General features: G+C 46.1%; 1 protein-coding gene across 2 annotated transcripts in view; it reads right to left on the bottom strand.

Annotated features, from left to right (window-relative positions):
• The window catches only part of POLR3A (RNA polymerase III subunit A), a 48,208-nt gene that overhangs the window by 7,121 nt on the left and 22,299 nt on the right, over nt 1-18,788 (bottom strand). The window contains exons 15-24 of one of the 2 annotated variants that reach the window (XM_039240522.1): nt 17,472-17,636; nt 15,172-15,344; nt 11,307-11,418; nt 10,162-10,280; nt 8,681-8,818; nt 6,716-6,886; nt 5,676-5,789; nt 880-966; nt 708-790; nt 7-177 (exon numbers count right to left, since the gene is read on the bottom strand). In XM_039240522.1, coding sequence (XP_039096453.1) covers nt 7-177; nt 708-790; nt 880-966; nt 5,676-5,789; nt 6,716-6,886; nt 8,681-8,818; nt 10,162-10,280; nt 11,307-11,418; nt 15,172-15,344; nt 17,472-17,636 — 1,333 coding nt within the window. The remainder of the gene's footprint in view (nt 1-6; nt 178-707; nt 791-879; nt 967-5,675; nt 5,790-6,715; nt 6,887-8,680; nt 8,819-10,161; nt 10,281-11,306; nt 11,419-15,171; nt 15,345-17,471; nt 17,637-18,788) is intronic. The other variant, XM_039240523.1, reaches the window with a different exon arrangement.

Here is an 18,788-nt window from a genome sequence, read left to right as displayed (position 1 = left end):
GGGTACCTGATAGCCTTGGAAGCGTTGATGATCTCTTTGATCCGGGGCACACCCAGGGTGATGTTCATGGAGGCCACGCCTGCAAAGTGGAAGGTCTTCAGGGTCATCTGGGTGCCTGGCTCACCAATGCTCTGGGCGCAGAGTGCACCCACCGCAGAACCCGGCTCCATCTGTGCCCTGGAAGGGAAGGGTATGGAAGGAAAGTCTGGCAAAACTGCTGGGAGGCGGTTCTGGTTCTCTCCTCCTTCAACAGACAGGAACGCAGGGGTCATCGGGTCAGGAGGGAAAAATCTCCGAGCTAGGCTGTGGTTGCAACGGGTCAGCCGGGGGTGCAGACGGGGGTGAGGAGGGGGTGTGAGTCAGAGGGCTCCTTGTGGTCAGCCTGTGGTGACTGGGCCCAAATGTCGACTGCCCGCAGACGATCCAAGAGCCCGGCTGACAAATGGTGCCGACGGTGGACAGAGAGGCTGGCACCGTGCAAACACGTGGTAGGGGAGGCCACTTGGAAACATCTTTGCGATTATATCCACAGCTCGCAGCATCCGGACTACCTCCCCACTGGAGCCCCTAAGAGACGAGGGGACAGGACCCGCTCAGACGCTGGAACTCAGGAAGTGGTGCTGACGCAAGAGGTCACCCCGGTGGGAGACAGGAAGGACAGGAGGCCCATGCAACTGCCCGGCAGCAAAGAAAACCAGCATGTGTACCTCATGTACTTGTCCCTACAGGTCTCCAGGAACTTTTCGATCTGGGTGGGGGTGATCCGGTCCAACTGGTACAACACCCGGGGCTGGAAGGACAGAAGCCAAGTGCGGGTCAGGCTGGCAGCACACGAGCCCACCAGGGCGCCCGAGCCGGTAGGGGAAGGCTGCTCGTTACCTCTGTTGTGCCATTATCATTGATGCCGTATTTGTCTCTGGTTTTCTTGATCTTCTCAGAAACACCCTTAATGAATTTTTTTATTTCCTGAAAGATTACACAGCAAACATGAGCTGCGTATTTCTCGGGAATCTGGGTGGCAGTTTGTTTTACAAACGTCAGTGACGTGAGGTGCCCACTGGTTTCGTGATGGCTTGTTCCGCCCCCTGCGCTGGCTCCACGAGGCCCTGGGGCAGCAAGTGCGTCCCACGCTGCCGCCTTCCCTTCTCTCCCGTCACCTGCATCCACGCAGCTCAGGATGGCTACAATGGTGCCATACATAAACCTGTAGTCTCTAAACAGACTTATTTTTGAGGCTTTCTGCTAAACTTATGATCAATTTAAGAAATAGCTAACTCTGCTTTGTAGACACTATGTGCATCACAAATACGCAGTTGCAGCTTGCCTCCATTTCAGAGAAAACACGCCCAAATCCCTGCTTCTCTTCCTCTCTCCGACCCTCACCTCTGCATCTCCCCCATGCGGTCTCACTTTCCCTTCCCAACAATTAGGACTCTGTAAGGATTCCTGGAAAGCAAAGCTGGAAACGAAACATCTGTGTATCTGCTGTCCCCTCTGCATTTCAGAATAGCACTCAAGGCCCCGGATGAGGTCTACAAGGAGGAGGGAAGAAGGTGACAAGGACATCATGTGGTGGAGGCACAGGGCAGGGCGACCGGCCACAGGCCTAAGTTTTCTGGCCACCGCTCAAAGGGGAAAACCCATCTGTTCTACGATTTGTGGTGGATCTCTAAAATAAATTCACCCCGCGGTCACTCCTAGAAGCAGGACTGTCCGGCACTCAAGGAGGATGTACAGAGGAGTAATGAGCTTTCAAGAGCTACACCCATCAAAGTCTGGCTCCCAGGCGCTCACATGTCAAGTGTGGACTCTTAGGGCACTTCCCAGGTGAGCCGATGGCCCACGCCAGGCGGTAACAGCCATGCTTCAGAGGCTGCTGTGATACAGGCCGGGGGGCTGCTGATTAGCTACTCTAGTTTGATCCAGGCGCATTTTTGAGAATATGGGAAAGAGTGGATAGATCACACTTCCCTCAGCAGCCCTCTTAGAAATGTGATTTCCCTCACTGACTGTGGACAAATAAAAGTGGCAGTGAGCTTAAATGTCACTCTTGAATGTCAGTGTAGGCACCCAGCTGCTCTGGGTGGCTGGCTGAGGACAGACCCACGCACATGGACAGGCCGAGGGGGCACTGCATATTGAGGTGGGTGCGAGGCTTCAAGAAGTCTTGTTTCTTGATTTTGAGGCAGGCTGAGGGACCCCAAGGACATAACAGTCTGCCTGCCCCAAAATCTACTCCGTCTGTATCACATAGCTGAAAACGTCTAATGTCCCGTCTGAAACAACTATTTTAAAGCAGATATAACCAGAACTCACTTTTGCAAAGACAAAATCCTATGGGCACCCACAGAGAGCGGACACTTACTAGAGCCCAATTCTATCCTAACCTTGCAAAAATTAATCTCTAGCTTCCCACCTATCATTAGACCACCTATCATTTCTGAAAGCAAAAAACCCCTAATACTTAATGTTCTGATGTTCAAATAGCCTTAGCTTCTATCCACACAATCCACGGCCCATGGGCCCTTCTCAGGCAGTAGCTGCCCAGGGATTGAGGCCTCCCTGTGAGGTGGCATGGCATTAACACGAAGAGCCTAGAGTGAAGGGCACTGAGGGGCTCCATGAGGTCATGGGCTTGGCCAAGGCAACAGGCCTGTCCACGAAGTCAGATGCTTTCTCTGAAGACTGCTTTTGGGGCAGCAGTTTCTGCAATGTTGTTTTTGCCCACTGGGGTCTCTGTCTCCTAGGAGCCCAGCTAACCAAGGGGCTACTTGAGATCATCCTCCTCTGGCCACCCCTTTTTCACGAAAGCAGCTTTCTCACGATGGCTGCTCCTGTGCGCCAACCCTCCTCCTCCTCCTCCTCGACCAAGTGTGGAATACAGGAAGGGTACTGTGCCCTTCAACCGTCATTCTACACAGAAAGGACTTTTGCTAATTTGCAAGAACTTAAAAATTTTTAAGAAACTCTTTTTAAAAAGCTCTCCAGGTTTACTTACTAATTGGGAGTCTGGGACCACACTTTTAGATAGTCAGTTCTGCAAACCAGAGCAGGGAACTAGACTGGAGGGCAAGGAGCCACCGCTCCTGGCGTGGCTCTGCTGAATGGCAGGAGTGTGCAAATGCATGAATACGTGCTGTTGCCTCATCTTCCTGCTACATCGCTCAGCGTGAAGCGCCTCTCTCACGCTGGTGATTCCCTCCGTGGCCTACATGTCTAGCTGTGCTTGTGTCCTTCAGGAAGAGCTCTTGAAAGCCTTCTTGGCCCAGATGTTGTCATTCGCTTGCCGGCTGTTAAAGGCTGCCCCACCTGCCGGCACAGCGAAACCGGAGGGAGGGCCAAGGCTGAGCAGACCCAGGGATTTTCACCCGCAAGGAACTGTGCGCGCAGGAGAAAAGGGACACACACCTAAAGCCATCCCTCAGCTGAGGCATCGCAAATGAGGTCTTTCAGCTACCACCTAAATGGACACACTTCTGGTGATTTTGCCGAAAGGAACGACTTTCCTTACACGGAAGTTAGGGCAGATATTCTCAAAGTTAGATTAAAAAAAAAAAAGCTCATTTTGTAGAAATGAAAACTGAAATAAGCTACTAAGAATTCAACTGAACGACCCCATGCATCCTAAAAGAGAACTCACACCATGGCAACTGGCAGGCAATTAATCACACGGTTAAGCGGCAGTTAGGTCTTCACACCGTCCACAGCACAACCGTGGGCACGGGCAGTGGCCTCTAGTGCGGCCAGGGCTCTGTGTCACTCAGCAGCTGCCTTGTGGCCTCAGCTCCGGCACAGGCTGGGGCTGGAGGACATATCAGGGGCTCAGACAAATCGATTCCGGCCAGTCGATTTTGGACCTGAGCTCATTAGACTGAGCCCGCAGAGGGCAGGACATAGTCATCTCTGTGTCCCCGGGATCTGCAGGGCGTGTGACACTTACTGAAGGCTAGGAGTGCTCACTGAATAAGCACATGCTGCTGGGCAAGCCGGCACCCGTTAAACCCTGTCAAAGTCAAGAAAGGAGCCCGAGTGATGAGCAGGGAACCCAACTGTGCCGGAAGTGAGGCAGAAGCTTATCGCCTCTGGGGCTGGCAAACAGCTGCACTGCTGCCAGGTTCACCCCTTATGCTTAGCACTCCCAGCATGCTCGGTGCGTTACCTTGTTGTACTTCTCATAGCCTGTCTCAGTTAAGGTCTTTGAGGATAAACAGAATAGTAAATAAGTGTATATGATATATCATACATAAAAACCAAACCACAATTCTAATTTGTTAAAAAAAAAAAAAAGAGGGGCACCAGGGTGGCTCAGTTGGTTAAGTGCCTGACTTCAGCTCAGGTCATGATCTCACGGTTTGTTTGTTTGAGCCCCGTGTCGGGCTCTGTGCTGACAGCCAGCTCAGAGCCTGGAGCCTGTTTCAGATTCTGTGTCTCCCTCTCTCCCTGACCCTCCCCTGTTCACACTGTCTCGCTCTCTCAGGGGGGAAAAAAATTAAAAAGTAAAAAAAAGAGAAGAACATTTGGGAAAAATGCCAAACAAAGGTACCCAGTTCAACCTTATTCTGGATTTTAACCTTATTAAAATCTGGACGAGCCTCTTTTCTGCAAATCACACCTCAACACATGAAAGAATCAAGAGCTTCCTTAACTAGAACATTCTTTAAGTTTCATGTCACTGTTGTCATTTTTGATATACTGAAAGGGATTCCTGCCAATTTTGTGCTACATTTGAATCACCCATTGGCACACAAAGGCAACCATTTACTGGTTTCTGTATCCCTCTGCTTTTGATCATAACCATGATAATAAACAGGAAGGAGCTGCTTGAGCAGGTCAGTGAAATTCAAAGAACAAAAAACCCATAAACTCAAAAACCCTTAAGAGGTTATCACGGTAACAGCTCCCTGGAAAAAGGAGGCTGTAGGAACTACTGATCCATGCTATGGTAACAGGAAGAGCAATTTAAAACACCACCACAAGGGGCGCCTGGCTGGTTCAGGCAGTAGAGCATCAGACTTGATATCCAGGGTGTGGGTTTCAGCCTTGAGCTGGGTGTAGAGATTACTTAAAAATGAAGTCTTGGGGCACCTGAGTGGCTCAGATGGTTAAGTTTTCGACTTCAGCCCAGATCACGATCTCACAGCTCGTGAATGTGAGCCCCACGTGGAGCTGTGTGCTGACAGCTCAGAGCCTGGAGTTCTATTCGGATTCTATGTCTCCTCTCTCTTTGTGCCCCTCCCCTGCTCTTGCTCTATCTCTCAAAAATAAACATAAAAATTGAAAAGCAAACGAAGTCTTAAGTCACCAGGATTCACAATGACTGTGGGAAGAGCTGGTCTACAATATGAGAAAGTAGGTAAAGAGGCTGATAGGAGGACAAGATTAAAAACCAAAACAAAACAAAGCAAAAACAACAGTTCTCTGAAGGAAGTATTTTTCTTCTAGCAGGTGACACCTGCGTGAGAAACCTACACTAAGAAGGACATGGCACAAATTCTTCATGTTGGCTGGGGAGATTTTGCCTGGGCCAGTCCTAAATTTTTAACAAAGAAACACTTTAAACACTCAGCCCATGCCCCCGCAGCCCATGCCCCGTGCTTCTAACTCCACCTGCTGGCACGTGGCCTCCATCTCCTGCCGATGGCCACACTGGGCGTCCCCACCCGCACAGAGCTCACCTGCAGGAAGCTGTCCTGACAGCAGACAAACTCGGTCTTCTGCATGATGGACTCTGTGGTCAGGATCAGCTCGTTTTTACTCAGCGCAGGCTCGCTCTGACACGGGAAGACTGCCTCAAGTATCAAAAGGAAAATAGCGTGATGTGTATGGGGCTGACTGAGGGTGGGGACAGGATTAAATGAAAGAATTACAAGAGACAAAACAACTTTTCTAAGAGTGAATGTGATTTTTTTCCTTTCAAAGCATATTCTACATTCTACTTTTAGTATGAAGATGAAGACAGGATAAACCCACTCCATCTCATACAAAGACTTATGGGCGATTCAGTTGGTCTCATTCCATTACTTCTCAACCTTCACCCTATCCTAGATTTGCACTGAAATTATATATCATTGTTTTAAAAAACCCCAAACAATTCAGGAGGGAAACTACTCCCCTACCCCAAAGCTCATGGGATTTCCCCAAAGTTTTAATGGCTGCATATTACCCTAATATATGGGAATTCGTTATATGCTTGACCTATACTCTACTGAAGGTTTGCCTTTACTATAAACGATGGTAGAAAAACATTCTTGGTACATTTAGATCATTTCTGTTGGACAAATTCCTGTAGGTGGAATTGCTGGGTCAAAAGACACCCATATTTAAATTCAGATCAGAATTATCAAACTACCTTTCAAAAAGGTTTTTCTAAAATATACCCCTAGTTAAAGCATGTGCTTTAGTAAAAGCTTAAAGTTTGCTTCTAAACAGCCATGACTTTTAACACTGGCCTGTAACACACTTCACTAGACAGAAACCAAAGCCCTCTTCTGTCAGGATTCGATTACTACCAATTCTAGACTTTGAAATTGAAAAAAATATTTTTCCTTCAAATGTGGGAAAATTATGCAGAATAACACAAGAAGAAAAATACTAACCCAGTGGCTGGACAGATATAACTAAAGCATTAACTGTGTGTGATACTCCAAAGGACACCTCCATTGTAAACACATGTCCTCAGAAATGCACCAACCCCAGATATAATACTAAATCTTACTTTGATGTTGTCCAGGACCCTTTTGAACTCTAAAGGTTCATCCTTTCCTTCCATAGCTGCAGGATCCAAGCCATCTCCCCCGTAAATGAACTGTATAATATCACCCGTAGAGCTTCGGACTGTCAGATCGTACTGTGAGCAAAGATCTTCAAGGGACTTGACAAGCCTTCTCTGGAGGAAAAGGAGGAGAGGAAACAAACGCTCTGCTACTTTCAGAAGACCAGTCTCATGTACAGCGGGTGAGATTTGCAATGCTAACTTTCAAGGTTACCAGCAATCTCATCATTCGAGATATTTTATTAGAAGTCCCTTAAAAAAGAATACCCCCGGCTCTCAGAACAGCAAGCCCAAAAGTGAGCTGTAAGCCCGTGCAGTGGGATTCAGAATACGCCCAACTTTGAGTGGTTTAGTGTGTTTTAGAATATATGCAATTTAAGGCCCATCACCCTCAAAGGACTCTGTAAACACTAACTGTTTTCCTAGGCTGTTTTGCCTTCCCTCTCTTTCTCCCTAAGGTATAAATTAATGCAACAGCTTTACATTTCTAAACACACCTGAATCCAAGACCCCTGTTGAGGGACTTCAATATGAATTACAGAGGATCTCAGGTGCATACCCCCTTCTGGGGCCGAGGGGGAAGAAGAGAGAACAGGGACAGCGTTGTGCCTGAACCAGCAGGCAGCAGCCATTTCTCACATCTGCTTAGGGAGCACTTTCCACAGCAGAGCACTCCGGCCAGCAATGTGATGGTGGCGCAGTGAATTAAAGAGAACGAAATCTTCCTCCAGGCAACTTCAAAACAAAAATCCCTCGTGCCAGAACTAATTTGTTCTAAGTTAACACACTGCTCTGGGAAAGTCATACTCTCGACTTCAAAAAGGTAAAGTCAAAAAATAAAGTCAAAAGAGATTCCGGCAAGAGTGGTAAAAGCATTTCACAGTCTGTTGGGTGTCTGACTAAAGCAGCACGCTCCAAAACTGAAGGGCAATTTCCCATCAAAAGATGATGAAAAGGGAAGTATCGATGAGGACACACACGTATTTATGGAAAAAGCTGTTTCTACGGACTCCAGTCTGCTCTCCCCCTCGTCAACCAGATTTGCTCTGGCTGTCTCATTCACACCCCTGGTTTATCAGTTCTGCTCTCCCAGCCTGCAAAGGGCTGTGCTTCTTAAATTGGGATCCACAGTGGGGACAAAGGATTCTCGAAGCCACAGCAGGTTCACAGCCCAACAACTGGGAGATTTAACTTTATCTGATGCTGTAAGGAGATGAGAATACTGACAAAATGCAAAAGCAAACAAAGGTCATGGAAGGCAGAGTAGAAAACGATAATCAGGGAATGAAAGGAAATCCTCTGCTTGTGGTCTTACAGAAGAATGAAGTCGGGATGTTCTTACTTCTCTGCCATTACGGTCTGAGAAGCATGGGCACAGGAAGCCCTCTAGTTTCATCCTGTCGCCCGGAGCCTACTGTCCTGGAGCTGCACATATGATGGAGAAAGAGCCGTCCCTCCAAGTGCCCAGGCCGTCCTGCAGGCACTGGAGTAAGGTCTTAGAGTCGGTTAAAATCAAACAAGTTACAGTAATAGTTGCCAAGTGAGAAGCAGAGTCCTCTCAATCACTGGGACACAGGTACTGTCAGCCACATCTTCATGATTAGTAAACAGAGGCCCCGTGAGGCTCAAGGATGCACCCCGGATACACTTCCAGTCCGTGTTCTCAGTACAGCTTTGGTGAGTGTGGCCCTGGCCTGGTCTGAATCACTCAAGGCGCACGGGATGAAGTGAACATATTACTTTTTATGCTGTTTATTTCCAGGGCTTCCGCGTTTCCCAATTATTCCTTTTAAATACTAAGATGAGACACATTACAGCTCATGTACAAAACACATAAACACTCAGCAGTCAAAAGCCTCAGAACCCTCTCCTGCCCTGCCGCTAATGGCCTACATTTCTTCAAATTACCTGCATGTATCCCGTTTCAGCTGTCTTTACGGCTGTGTCGACTAGACCTTCCCGGCCAGCCATTGTGTGGAAGAAAAACTCGGTCGGTGTCAAACCGGAATAAAAGCTATTAGCCACAAAGCCTTTGGCAGCTGGGAGCTAAGGAGAGGTGGAGAAAAAAGAAAAACCAGACAAAAAAATCTTCAAGGTCCACAACTTCAAACCCCATTCATATCACAAAATGCCCCACCTTTAGACTATAAATATCTGGTCAACGTACTCTCATGAAGGGGCAGGCTTTACACGCCCTTTCCTAAAGGAGAAACAAGCTGGCACAAACCATCCTTCCCAGAGACAAGGAGGGTGAGTCCCGGGCAGGGCTGGTGCTGAGGCCAGTGGCAGGAAAGTGGGCCAAGCAGTGTGAATGCCCCCAGCCTCACCTCTCAATCTGTCAGGCTCCCTTAGAACTCTGAGCCTGACATGCACAGACAGGCACCATTCCAGTGACCACTTGGCTCTCTGACTTCTGGTGAATTCTAATCTTGGGCATAGTCCCTAAAATGTTCCTGGGACTGTATGATACAGAGAATACCCATATATTCCCAGCAGAGCAGTCCTGGCTCTCCGGCAGGGGGCTGGACAGAAAGCCCGCAGTCCTGTGGGACAGGAGCAGGTGGGGTGCCTGTGCTTTAACGGGAATTAAGAGCTGACTCCAAATCCAGAATCTGAGTGACCAAACCAACTCCAAGTGCCCTGACTACATTTAGAAGTTGTCTGCCCCTGAGTCCCAGAAAAAGCCTAGCACACGTTTGCCTATTTCTGCTTACCCCAGTGCCCAAACCACCAGGGCCATTGCAACCCGGAGGGCATTTAAAAGCTGAGTACGAGAAGTCAAGAGGAGAATCTACTTCCCTGTTGTTTTAGCGTGGTTCATATTATTACTGTTGTAAAACCCCCATACTTTGATGTCAGTGCTCCCATAAAAAGCACACACTGATCAGACATGAGGTCTCTATACATTTTCGTTGTTGGAAGGGACCTTGAAATCCTCCCTCTTGGAGAGAAAACAAGAGGGCACTGATCTTTGTAGCAGCAATCTAACAAGGATCCCACATGACCTGCGGGGGCCTGTAGGGTCGGGGGACGAAGGCCCGGAGCAGCCCCGCCCGCACACGCCCCCTCTGGGAGCGCCCCGTTGGCAGCACAGGGCTCCTGTTCCCCTTTTTTTTTTTTTTTATTTATTTCTAGGAGAGAGAGAGAAATAGCGTGAGTAGGGGAGGGTCAGAGAGAGAGGGAGTCACAGACTGAAACAGGCTCCAGGCTCTGAGCTGGCAGTCAGCACAGAGCCCAACGTGGGGCTCGAACCCATGAACTGCGAGATCATGACCTAAGCGAAAGTCGGACGCTCAACCGACTAAGCCACCCAGGCGCCCCTCTCCTGTTCCCCTTCTGCGCTGCCCACGGTCGCCCTCCAAAGTTCTGTCTGAAGCGCTACCACTTACCTTTGAGTGCTTTTCAAAGTGAGGCAAGGACCTGTTTTCAAAGCCGTCTGGCACTCGAGAGCCACTGATGGCTTGCTGTCCCACACAGGCAATCATCTGTGATATGTTAATGAAAGAACCTGGGGAAACAGGTCAGGAATGTCACATTCGTTTACCGAACTAACATTAATTGAAGTACAAGCAGATCCGCGGGATAAAACAGGAATACAATAGCGCAGGCTCACGGTCTAGGGACAGTAAAGAGCCAGAACAGGAATAATACAGGGTGGAGCCCTCAGTAACAGAACAAAAGCTGCAGGGCTCAGCAGGGAGTGTGAGCACTTTGGGGCTGGAGGAAAGGCGTGCAGGGGAGAGTGTGCAACCAGGATGAACTTTTGGAGGACATTACGATGTGATACCAAACTGGATGAGCAGAGGAATTCCAAAGAGAGTGGAAGAGTGGGAAACAAAGACACAGGAATGGGAAAGTGGTGGCGGGAGAGGCAGCAAAGTTGGACTTTAGTCTGTTAAACAAGTTTACAGAAATAGAGGCATGGAGGCATGGAGGCTTTGAATCTGAGTGCAGTGCCATGAGATCTAACGCTTTAGGTCTTGGGCAACTGTGAAATTAAAGTGTTTGCCACATCACTAAATATATTAATTTAGAAAGTCCTTTTTTAAATTGTATCTTAAAATAGGATCACATTTGCTTAAAGCATCCTTGAGCTCAGAAATCTACACATTATTACTCCAATTTCTCCAAAAGAGTTAAATTTCTAAAATGTAAATAATTGTTTCCTTCTATACATATAATTTAAAAACATATACCCTTACATATATGTATCTTATGGCTTATTTATTGTTTGAGATAAAGAGAGACAGAGGACACGAGCAGGGTAGGGGTAGAGAGACAGGAAAGAGAGAGAATCCCACGCAGGCTCTGCACTGTCAGTGCGGAGCCTGACACAGGGCTCTAACTTATAAACCTCGAGACCTTGACCTGAGCTGAAACCAAGAGTTAGATGTTTAACCAACAGAGCCACCCAGGTCCTCCAAGATATGCGCTTATAAATGAAAGGTCTGAAATTATTCCTGCATTTTCTGGGTAAGGCCCTTACAGCCCATACAGAGAGTACAGTGCGAGCAGTGGGTGGAGGAGCACACACCTTTGGAGCCGCACAGAGCCATTGTGAGCGGGCTGTTGCTCTTATCCAGCTCCCGGAGGCAGGCACTGCCCGCGTGGTCACGGATCACAGACAGCTCCTTCAGGATCAGAGCCTGGTGGGAGAAAGCGAGGTGCGTGAGGGCTCTGCCGGTTACCAGAGTTCAACCTGACATTTAATGAAATCTGAAAAAATTTAAGCCGGGTGTCAGATTTCCAATACATAAAAGGTTTTTGAGCCTTTGAAGATCAATATGCCTTATCTATAAAGACCCTAATCTTTGAGGAAGGAAAGGTTACAATCAGTGTTTAAGGTAAAAATGATGAGTAACAAAAACTTGAAAACTCTTTTAAACGGCCCATAAGGTAGACAGTAAATGGCTTTGTGTATAGCACCCTCTACAATAATATGTCTGTATACACATTGCTATATATGCACACATAAGCCTAAATACGCTTAAGAAGTAGAAGGTACGGTAGATTATGTAGTAAAAAAATTGTTTATGTCAGTTCTAAAATTTACCCCTTATTTTTATTTTCTAAGCACACATGTGAATTCCCAGAAGTGTGATGAGGTGACTCTACAAGAATATTCTAGTCCATGAGCTCATCCACAAGGTGTCCTTTCTCAGCTCACAGAGAGGGTGCTGAATCAGTTACGAGTCATGGTTCCACTAAAAACAAGTGCTGCTACAGCCTCAAGTAAATTTCTAGATAAGTGCCAGTAAGACACACCCATTTCTCTCTCTCTGAAGACTCAGTGAGATTAATAAAAAAAACTGCTATTCAGTTCATGAATTCATGAATTCAGCAAAGTCACAGGACATACAATCAATGTACAGAAACTGGTTGCATTTCTATACACCAATAATGAAGCAGCAGAAAGAGAAATCAGGGACTTGGTCGCATTACAATTGCACCAAGACTCATAAAATACCTAGGGAGAAACCTAACCAAGTAAGTGAAAAATCTATACACTGAAAACTGTTAGAAACTGATGAAAGAAACTGAAGACACACAAAAAATGGAAAAACATTCTATGCTCATGGATCAGAAAAGCAAATATTGTTAAAATGTCAATACTACCCAAAGCAATCCATACGTTCAATGAAATCTCTATCAAAATAACACCAGCATTCTTCACAGAGCTACAACAAACAATTCTAAATTTGTGTGGAACCAGAAAGACCCCAAAATAGTCAAAGTAATGTTGAAAAAGAAAACCAAAGCTGGAGGCATCACAATTCCGGACTTCAGGCTATATTACGAAGCTGTAATCATCCAGACAATATGGTACTGGAACAAAAACAGACACTCACTTCAATGGAACAGAACAGAGAACCCAGAAATGGACCCACAAACATATGGGCAACTAATCTTAGACAAAGCAGGAAAGAATATCCAATGGAATAAAGACAGTCTCTTCAGCAAATGGTGTTGGAAAAACTGGGCAGCAACATGCAGAAGAATGAACCCAGCCCACTTTCTTACCATACACAAAAATAGACTCGAAGTGGATGAAAGACCTAAATGTAAGACAAGAAAACCATCAAAATCCTAGAGGAGAAAACAGGAAAAAGACCTTGGCCACAGCAACTTTTTACTTGACATTTCTCCACAGGCAAGGTAAACAAAAGCAAAAATGAATTACCAAGACCTCTTCAAGATAAAAAGCTTCTGCATGGTGAAGGAAACAATTAAAAAAACTAAAAGGCAACCGACGGAATGTGAGAAGGTATTTCCAAATGGCATACCACATAAAGGGTTAGTATCCAAAATCTAATTCAATATGAAATCAAATTCAATACCAAAACCCAAATAATCCAGTGAAGAAATGGGCAAAAGACATGAATAGACACTTTTCCAAAGGAGACATCCAGATGGCTAACAGACATGAAAAGAAGCTCAATGTCAATCATGAGGGAAATACAAATCAAAACCATAGTGAGCTATCACCTCACACCTGTCAGAATGGCTAAAATTAACAACTCAGGAAACAAAATGTTAGTGAGGATGAGGAGAAAGGGGAACCCTTTTGCACTACTGGTAGGAATGCAAACTGGTGCAGCCATTCTGGAAAACAGTATGGAGGTTCCTCAAAAAATTAAAAATAGAACTACCCTATGACCCAGTAATTGCACTACTGGGTATTTTATCTAAAGGATATGAAAATGCTGATTTGAAGGGGCACATGCACCCCAATGTTTATTGCAGCACTACAGACAATAGTCAAAGTATAGAAAGCCCAAATGTCCGTCAACTAATGAATAGATAAAGAAGATGTAGTATATATATATATATATACACACATACACACAATGGAATATTACTTGGCAATCAAAAAGAATGAAATTTTTGCCATTTGCAACAACGTGGATGGAACTTGAGTGTATTATGCTAACTGAAATAGGTCAGAGAAAGACAGGGGCGCCTGGGTGGCTCAGTTGGTTAAGCGTCCAACTTCGGCTCAGGTCATGATCTTGCAGTTCATGGGTTCGAGCCCTACGTTGGGCTCTGTGCTGACAGTTAGCTCAGAGCCTGGAGCCTGTTTCAGATTCTGTGTCTTCCTTTCTCTCTGACCCTCCCCTGCTTGCGCTGTCTCTCTCTCCCTCAGAAATAAATAGAAACATTAAAAAAATTTTTTTAAAAAGTTAGAGAAAGACAAAAATCATGATTTCGCTCATATGCGGAATTTAAGAAATAAAATGATAAACACAGGTGAAGGGAAGCAAAAATAAAATATAGTAAGGGAGATAAACCATAAGAAACTTAAATACAGAGAACAAACATGGTTGCTGGCGGGGTGTTGGGTAGGGGGATGTGCTAAATGGGCAACGGGCATCAAGGAGGGGATCCTTGTTGGGATGAGCACTGGGTGTTGTATGCAAGTGATGAATGATGAAATTCTATTACTGAAATCATTATTATACTATATGCTAACTAGCTTGGATTTAAGTAAAAAAAATAAATTATAAAAAAAAAGACTGTGAGATTAAGAATGAACTAATGGTGAATAGTGCCTACAACTCTGCTTTCTTCCTATTTCACAAAAAACGCATGTCATCAGAAAATTTCTTATGGCTTATCCATTCTTCCACACTTAGGGGAGTTAAAGCTCTGAGCCCTGGGCTGCAGGGGAGACAGAAGAGAGCCAGGCAAAATCCTAGTGCAGTCAGACTGCCGACCCAGGCTGCCTGAGAGAATGCAGAGCTCCCAGAGGCTGGTCATCATTTTGATTTTGACCCTTGCTGGGCAAGTTCTCAGCTAACCTAGTTTCAAATGTGACAGGGGAAGCAGATAGGCATGTGATATGAATTTTCCCTCTTCGGTGCCCAAGTCTCTTTGGAAGACCATCCACTGATTTTTATTTTTTTAAAGATTTTATTTTTAAATAATCTCTGTGCGGATGACATCTAATGTGGGGCTCAAACCTACAGCCCCAAGATCAAGAGCTGCACGTTCTACCGACTGAACCAGCCAGGTGCCCCATCAAAGACCATCCATTTAAAGAGCTATGGTTGCCAGTCTCTACTCGAAAGATGCTAGAAATAGAAAGCACACAAGCATGTGAGTACCAGTTACAGAAGGGGCCCAAGCATGACTCTGGAACAAGAGCAGCCCCATGTGGTTGAGTGAACAGATGGCCCTGTTTTCACCACCTAGAATGTGAAAGCTGCTAGGGACGCAAAGGACCTGATCGAAGGCCCCTCCCCTTGTTAAACACACGAGAACACACACAGGCAGCACAGGGCTGACCTGGGCTAAGGCCACTGCTTTTATGTCCCCCTGCCTTCCGCTACCTTCTCTTCAGGCTTGCGGCACAGCCCCATGCGCATGAAGTGGCTAACCCACCTGAAGAGCAGACTCACCTCCAGAGTTTCCTCAGCTGTGCAACCGGGCTGCTGTTGGAGCTTTCCTGTGTTCAGGGCTTCAATGTATTCATCACATTTCTTATAGCCAGCATTCAGCAACTCATACTTGGCCTTTAGCAATCCTTGACCAGGTGTGACATCGCCAATCCCAATGGAGAATCCACGGTTTGCTGTAGGATAGTTGGCAAGTAGAGCAGAAAGAGAGCGTCATGAATGTTAGTCGACCCACTATATAGAAACCATTTATACTTTCAGAGAATTTATCATGACCCAATTAAATAAAAATGTGTATCAGTCTGTAGAGAGTTAGATAAAAATGACCAAGACTCACTGAAACCTGTCAGAGACATTACAACCCCATGGGGAGCAAGGACTGTCCCCAACTACAATATAAAGCTCACCAATATCAAATACCAAAGAGCAGCTGGACAAAGTCAGCAATGGAAAGTGAGCCATCTGACTTCTTGTTCTAAGATATCATCTCAGGTATCTTTCTGCCCACACCCCCTTCCTTCTTCAGAAATCATCCCTAAACACAGGAAAACCCCACCTTTGAGGGAACTACACACGGTCAATAATCCTAACCCTAACATATGTAGAAAACGGGTAGATGAGAGGCACCTGGCTTAGCAGGGTGGGGAAGGGATACCTAAGAGTGGCTGTGGAAATGAGGACGCCGTGAGTCTGGAAACGCTCAGAAACTATACTGCCAGCTTCTGCAGATGCTGGAGATAATGTATGTGTTGGTGATAAGGAAACCTGGTGGAAAATCAGTATTTTCCTGTGTAAGACGGGAGTTTCCGTCCCAGGAAATGGAACTAGAGAGCTCTGGCCTGAGGGATCCTAAGTGCAGGCAGATGGGGAGGACTGTAAAGCAGGACATGAGGTCTGTGTAACCATGATTATGATTCCTTAGTCCCTTTCCCTGGCCAAATCCCAGAATTCTGACAAGCAGGTTGCAACTGCTGGGTGGGAAACTGAGATCGGAAATAGATATGTCCCTGGAGAAACCAAGCTTCCCCAGAGAAAAGTATTACTGATAGGGCTATTTGGTACTTCCTCAATAAAAATGTTGGCTTGCAGCTCAATCAAGAACTAAGAAGTCCATCAACCAATAGGCTCCATTTCCAATCAATGTTTGGTGTCTCACTCCCAAAAATATGAATGGATAGCCAGAGACCACCAGATTAAAAAAAAAAAAAAAAAAATTCAGCTCAGATCATGATCTCACGGTTTGTGGGATTGAGGGATTGAATCTCTCTATTGGGCTCTCTGCTGACAGTGTCAGAGCCTGCTTAGGATTCTCTTTCTCTCTCTGCCTCTTCCCCCAGCCAAATAAACAGACATTAAAAAAAAAAAAAAGATAAAGTGAATCCAGAAACAAAGAAATGGACAATAGGGAAAAGAAGGTAAGAAAAATCAGAGAGTCAATCTAGAAGCTCTACTTACGTAATGAACAGAAATTCCAAAAAGAACAGAGAAAGTTAAGGTGAGAAAATTATCAAACAAAACAAAAACAAGAAAATCTGCACACCAGAAGGACACACAGTGGCAGATTAAGAGAGCTTACAGAGTGCCCAACACAATGAATGAAAAAAGACTCATACCAAGGGTCTACCAGAGTGAACTTCCAGAACAACAAAGATTGAGGATTCGCAAAGCTTCCAGAACGGAAAGACAAATACAAAAGCTTGAAAATAAGATTAGAAATACACTCTCACGGCAACTCTCTAGAGTAGAGCAATACCTTCAAAATTCTGAGGAAAAATAAAATTCAATCCAGGGTTCTAAACCCAGCCAAAGAATCCATCAAATGTAAGAGTGGAAACCAAACGTTTCTGGGCACGTAAAAACTGCACGTAAGGCACGCTCAGAGCATGGGCCAGCAGAGGAAGCACAACAGTGCAAGGAGAGAAGGGAAATACCAAGCAACCTGGCAAAGCTGAGCTGCGAGGGCCCAGAGGGCCACCGTCGGAGCGCAAGTACCTTGGAAGCAGCCTGCGGAGGGCCTTTGTCTAACAACCCCGTCAGACTGGCATCGCGGAGCTATTGGGCATTTTGAGACAAGAATTCAAGAGCAAATTCAAATCTGAAAGGAGGCTAGTCAGTACTGGGCTCATCTCATTCCGAAAGTCACAGACGACTCAGCCTGGAGTAAGCCTCCTCTCCCGTGCTCGGTATGTGTGTGGTGTGGGGGGGGGGCTGGGGGAGGAAACAAAGGTAAAAGAACAAACTAACGCACAGCCCTGAAAGCTGAGCCACCACTGCCGTGCACCGAGGCGGCTGGAGGTACTCACAGAGGTAGACGGGAGCCAGCCTGGCAAGCCGTGACATCGCGTCGGCAGCTTCGTTCTGCCCCCAGTCCCGCAGCAAGATGTAAAAAATATTGTTCTTCGATCCCGATCCCAACGTGCCCTTGTCCATGCTGCCGCTCATCAGCTCACTGTTCTGGATGGTGACGTCTGCAAGGGCGGCAAGGACGGGACTTAACCACAAGATTACTTACTCCTCAGCCTCGTTCCAACGTGGGGCAGTGGGGAAAGCACGCTCCCTCTATGAAAATTAAAGCAAAGAACAATGCTCTCCAAATTTTTTGAGGGGAACAAAAGAGGAATCTAGAGAGTTTTAAAAAGCACGAAAAGCCCAGTTGGTAACCTTACAGTGTCCTAACTCTGAAATGTACTAGAGGACCCTCATTTTCAACTGTGAACCATAAACGGCAGCACCGAGCACCTGTCCTCTCTGTGAGGACCTGATGAAATCACATGCCACAAAGTACTCTGTAAACTGCAAAGCACTTTGTCATTCTTTCCACATGAGGAAGTGACGACACCACCATGAAGAGCCTATCCAACAAAATGGAATTCCCTCTAGGAAGAAACAAAATACAACCTAAAACAAGTAAGCCAAAACACCTAGAAGACCAGAGAGTATATTTTCAGAGCAACGGCTCTAAACCTGAGAAAAAAATCGGTGCCCTTCAAAACATTTACTCTTCATTCCAAAACAGGAATCTTGGCCTTCAGAACCTCTGTGGGTTCAGTTCTTCGGTGCAGAGTCCTGGAGATGCATTTCTTGTCACAAGGCCCTGATAGCAAAGCCCATTCCAAGCCAGTGGCACCCAGAGGAGCCTGCCGGCGAGCTGCTGGTCAGCAGTCTGGGGTGAGCAAAGGAGCCCACACCAGAAAGCAGCCGCGGGCCAAATGGCGTTGGTCTGTGGACCGTACTTTGGGTGGAATGAGTCTGGATGACTCCGAGGGTTTAACATTGAAATCCTCTCACGGTCATACCTGATCTTCATGTTATAAGAAACCAGCTGACCAAGAGGCAATAGAAAAACAGTCTTGTTACACTTTTAGACAATGAACACATTTTTGGACATAAAATAATTATATGCCTTATGTGATGAAACACTTGCTTATGGCAAAAAAAAAGGGGGGGGGGAGGGTGGCAGAATAAAACAAATCACATTAATTCGCAAAAACTAGTCATTTAAAACACATCCGGAGAAGAACATTCTAATCACTGGATCATGTATCTACACGGTCTCTACTTTTTAGAGAAATGGGGAGCCACAGCTGAGAGGAGACACACCAACTACACTTCCCTGAAGA

This window comes from Hyaena hyaena, unplaced genomic scaffold (genome assembly GCF_003009895.1).
Source record: "Hyaena hyaena isolate Hyena2069 unplaced genomic scaffold, ASM300989v1 scaffold_176, whole genome shotgun sequence".
Classification (NCBI taxonomy): domain Eukaryota; kingdom Metazoa; phylum Chordata; class Mammalia; order Carnivora; family Hyaenidae; genus Hyaena; species Hyaena hyaena.
This window is presented reverse-complemented; position numbering and strand designations above follow the sequence as displayed.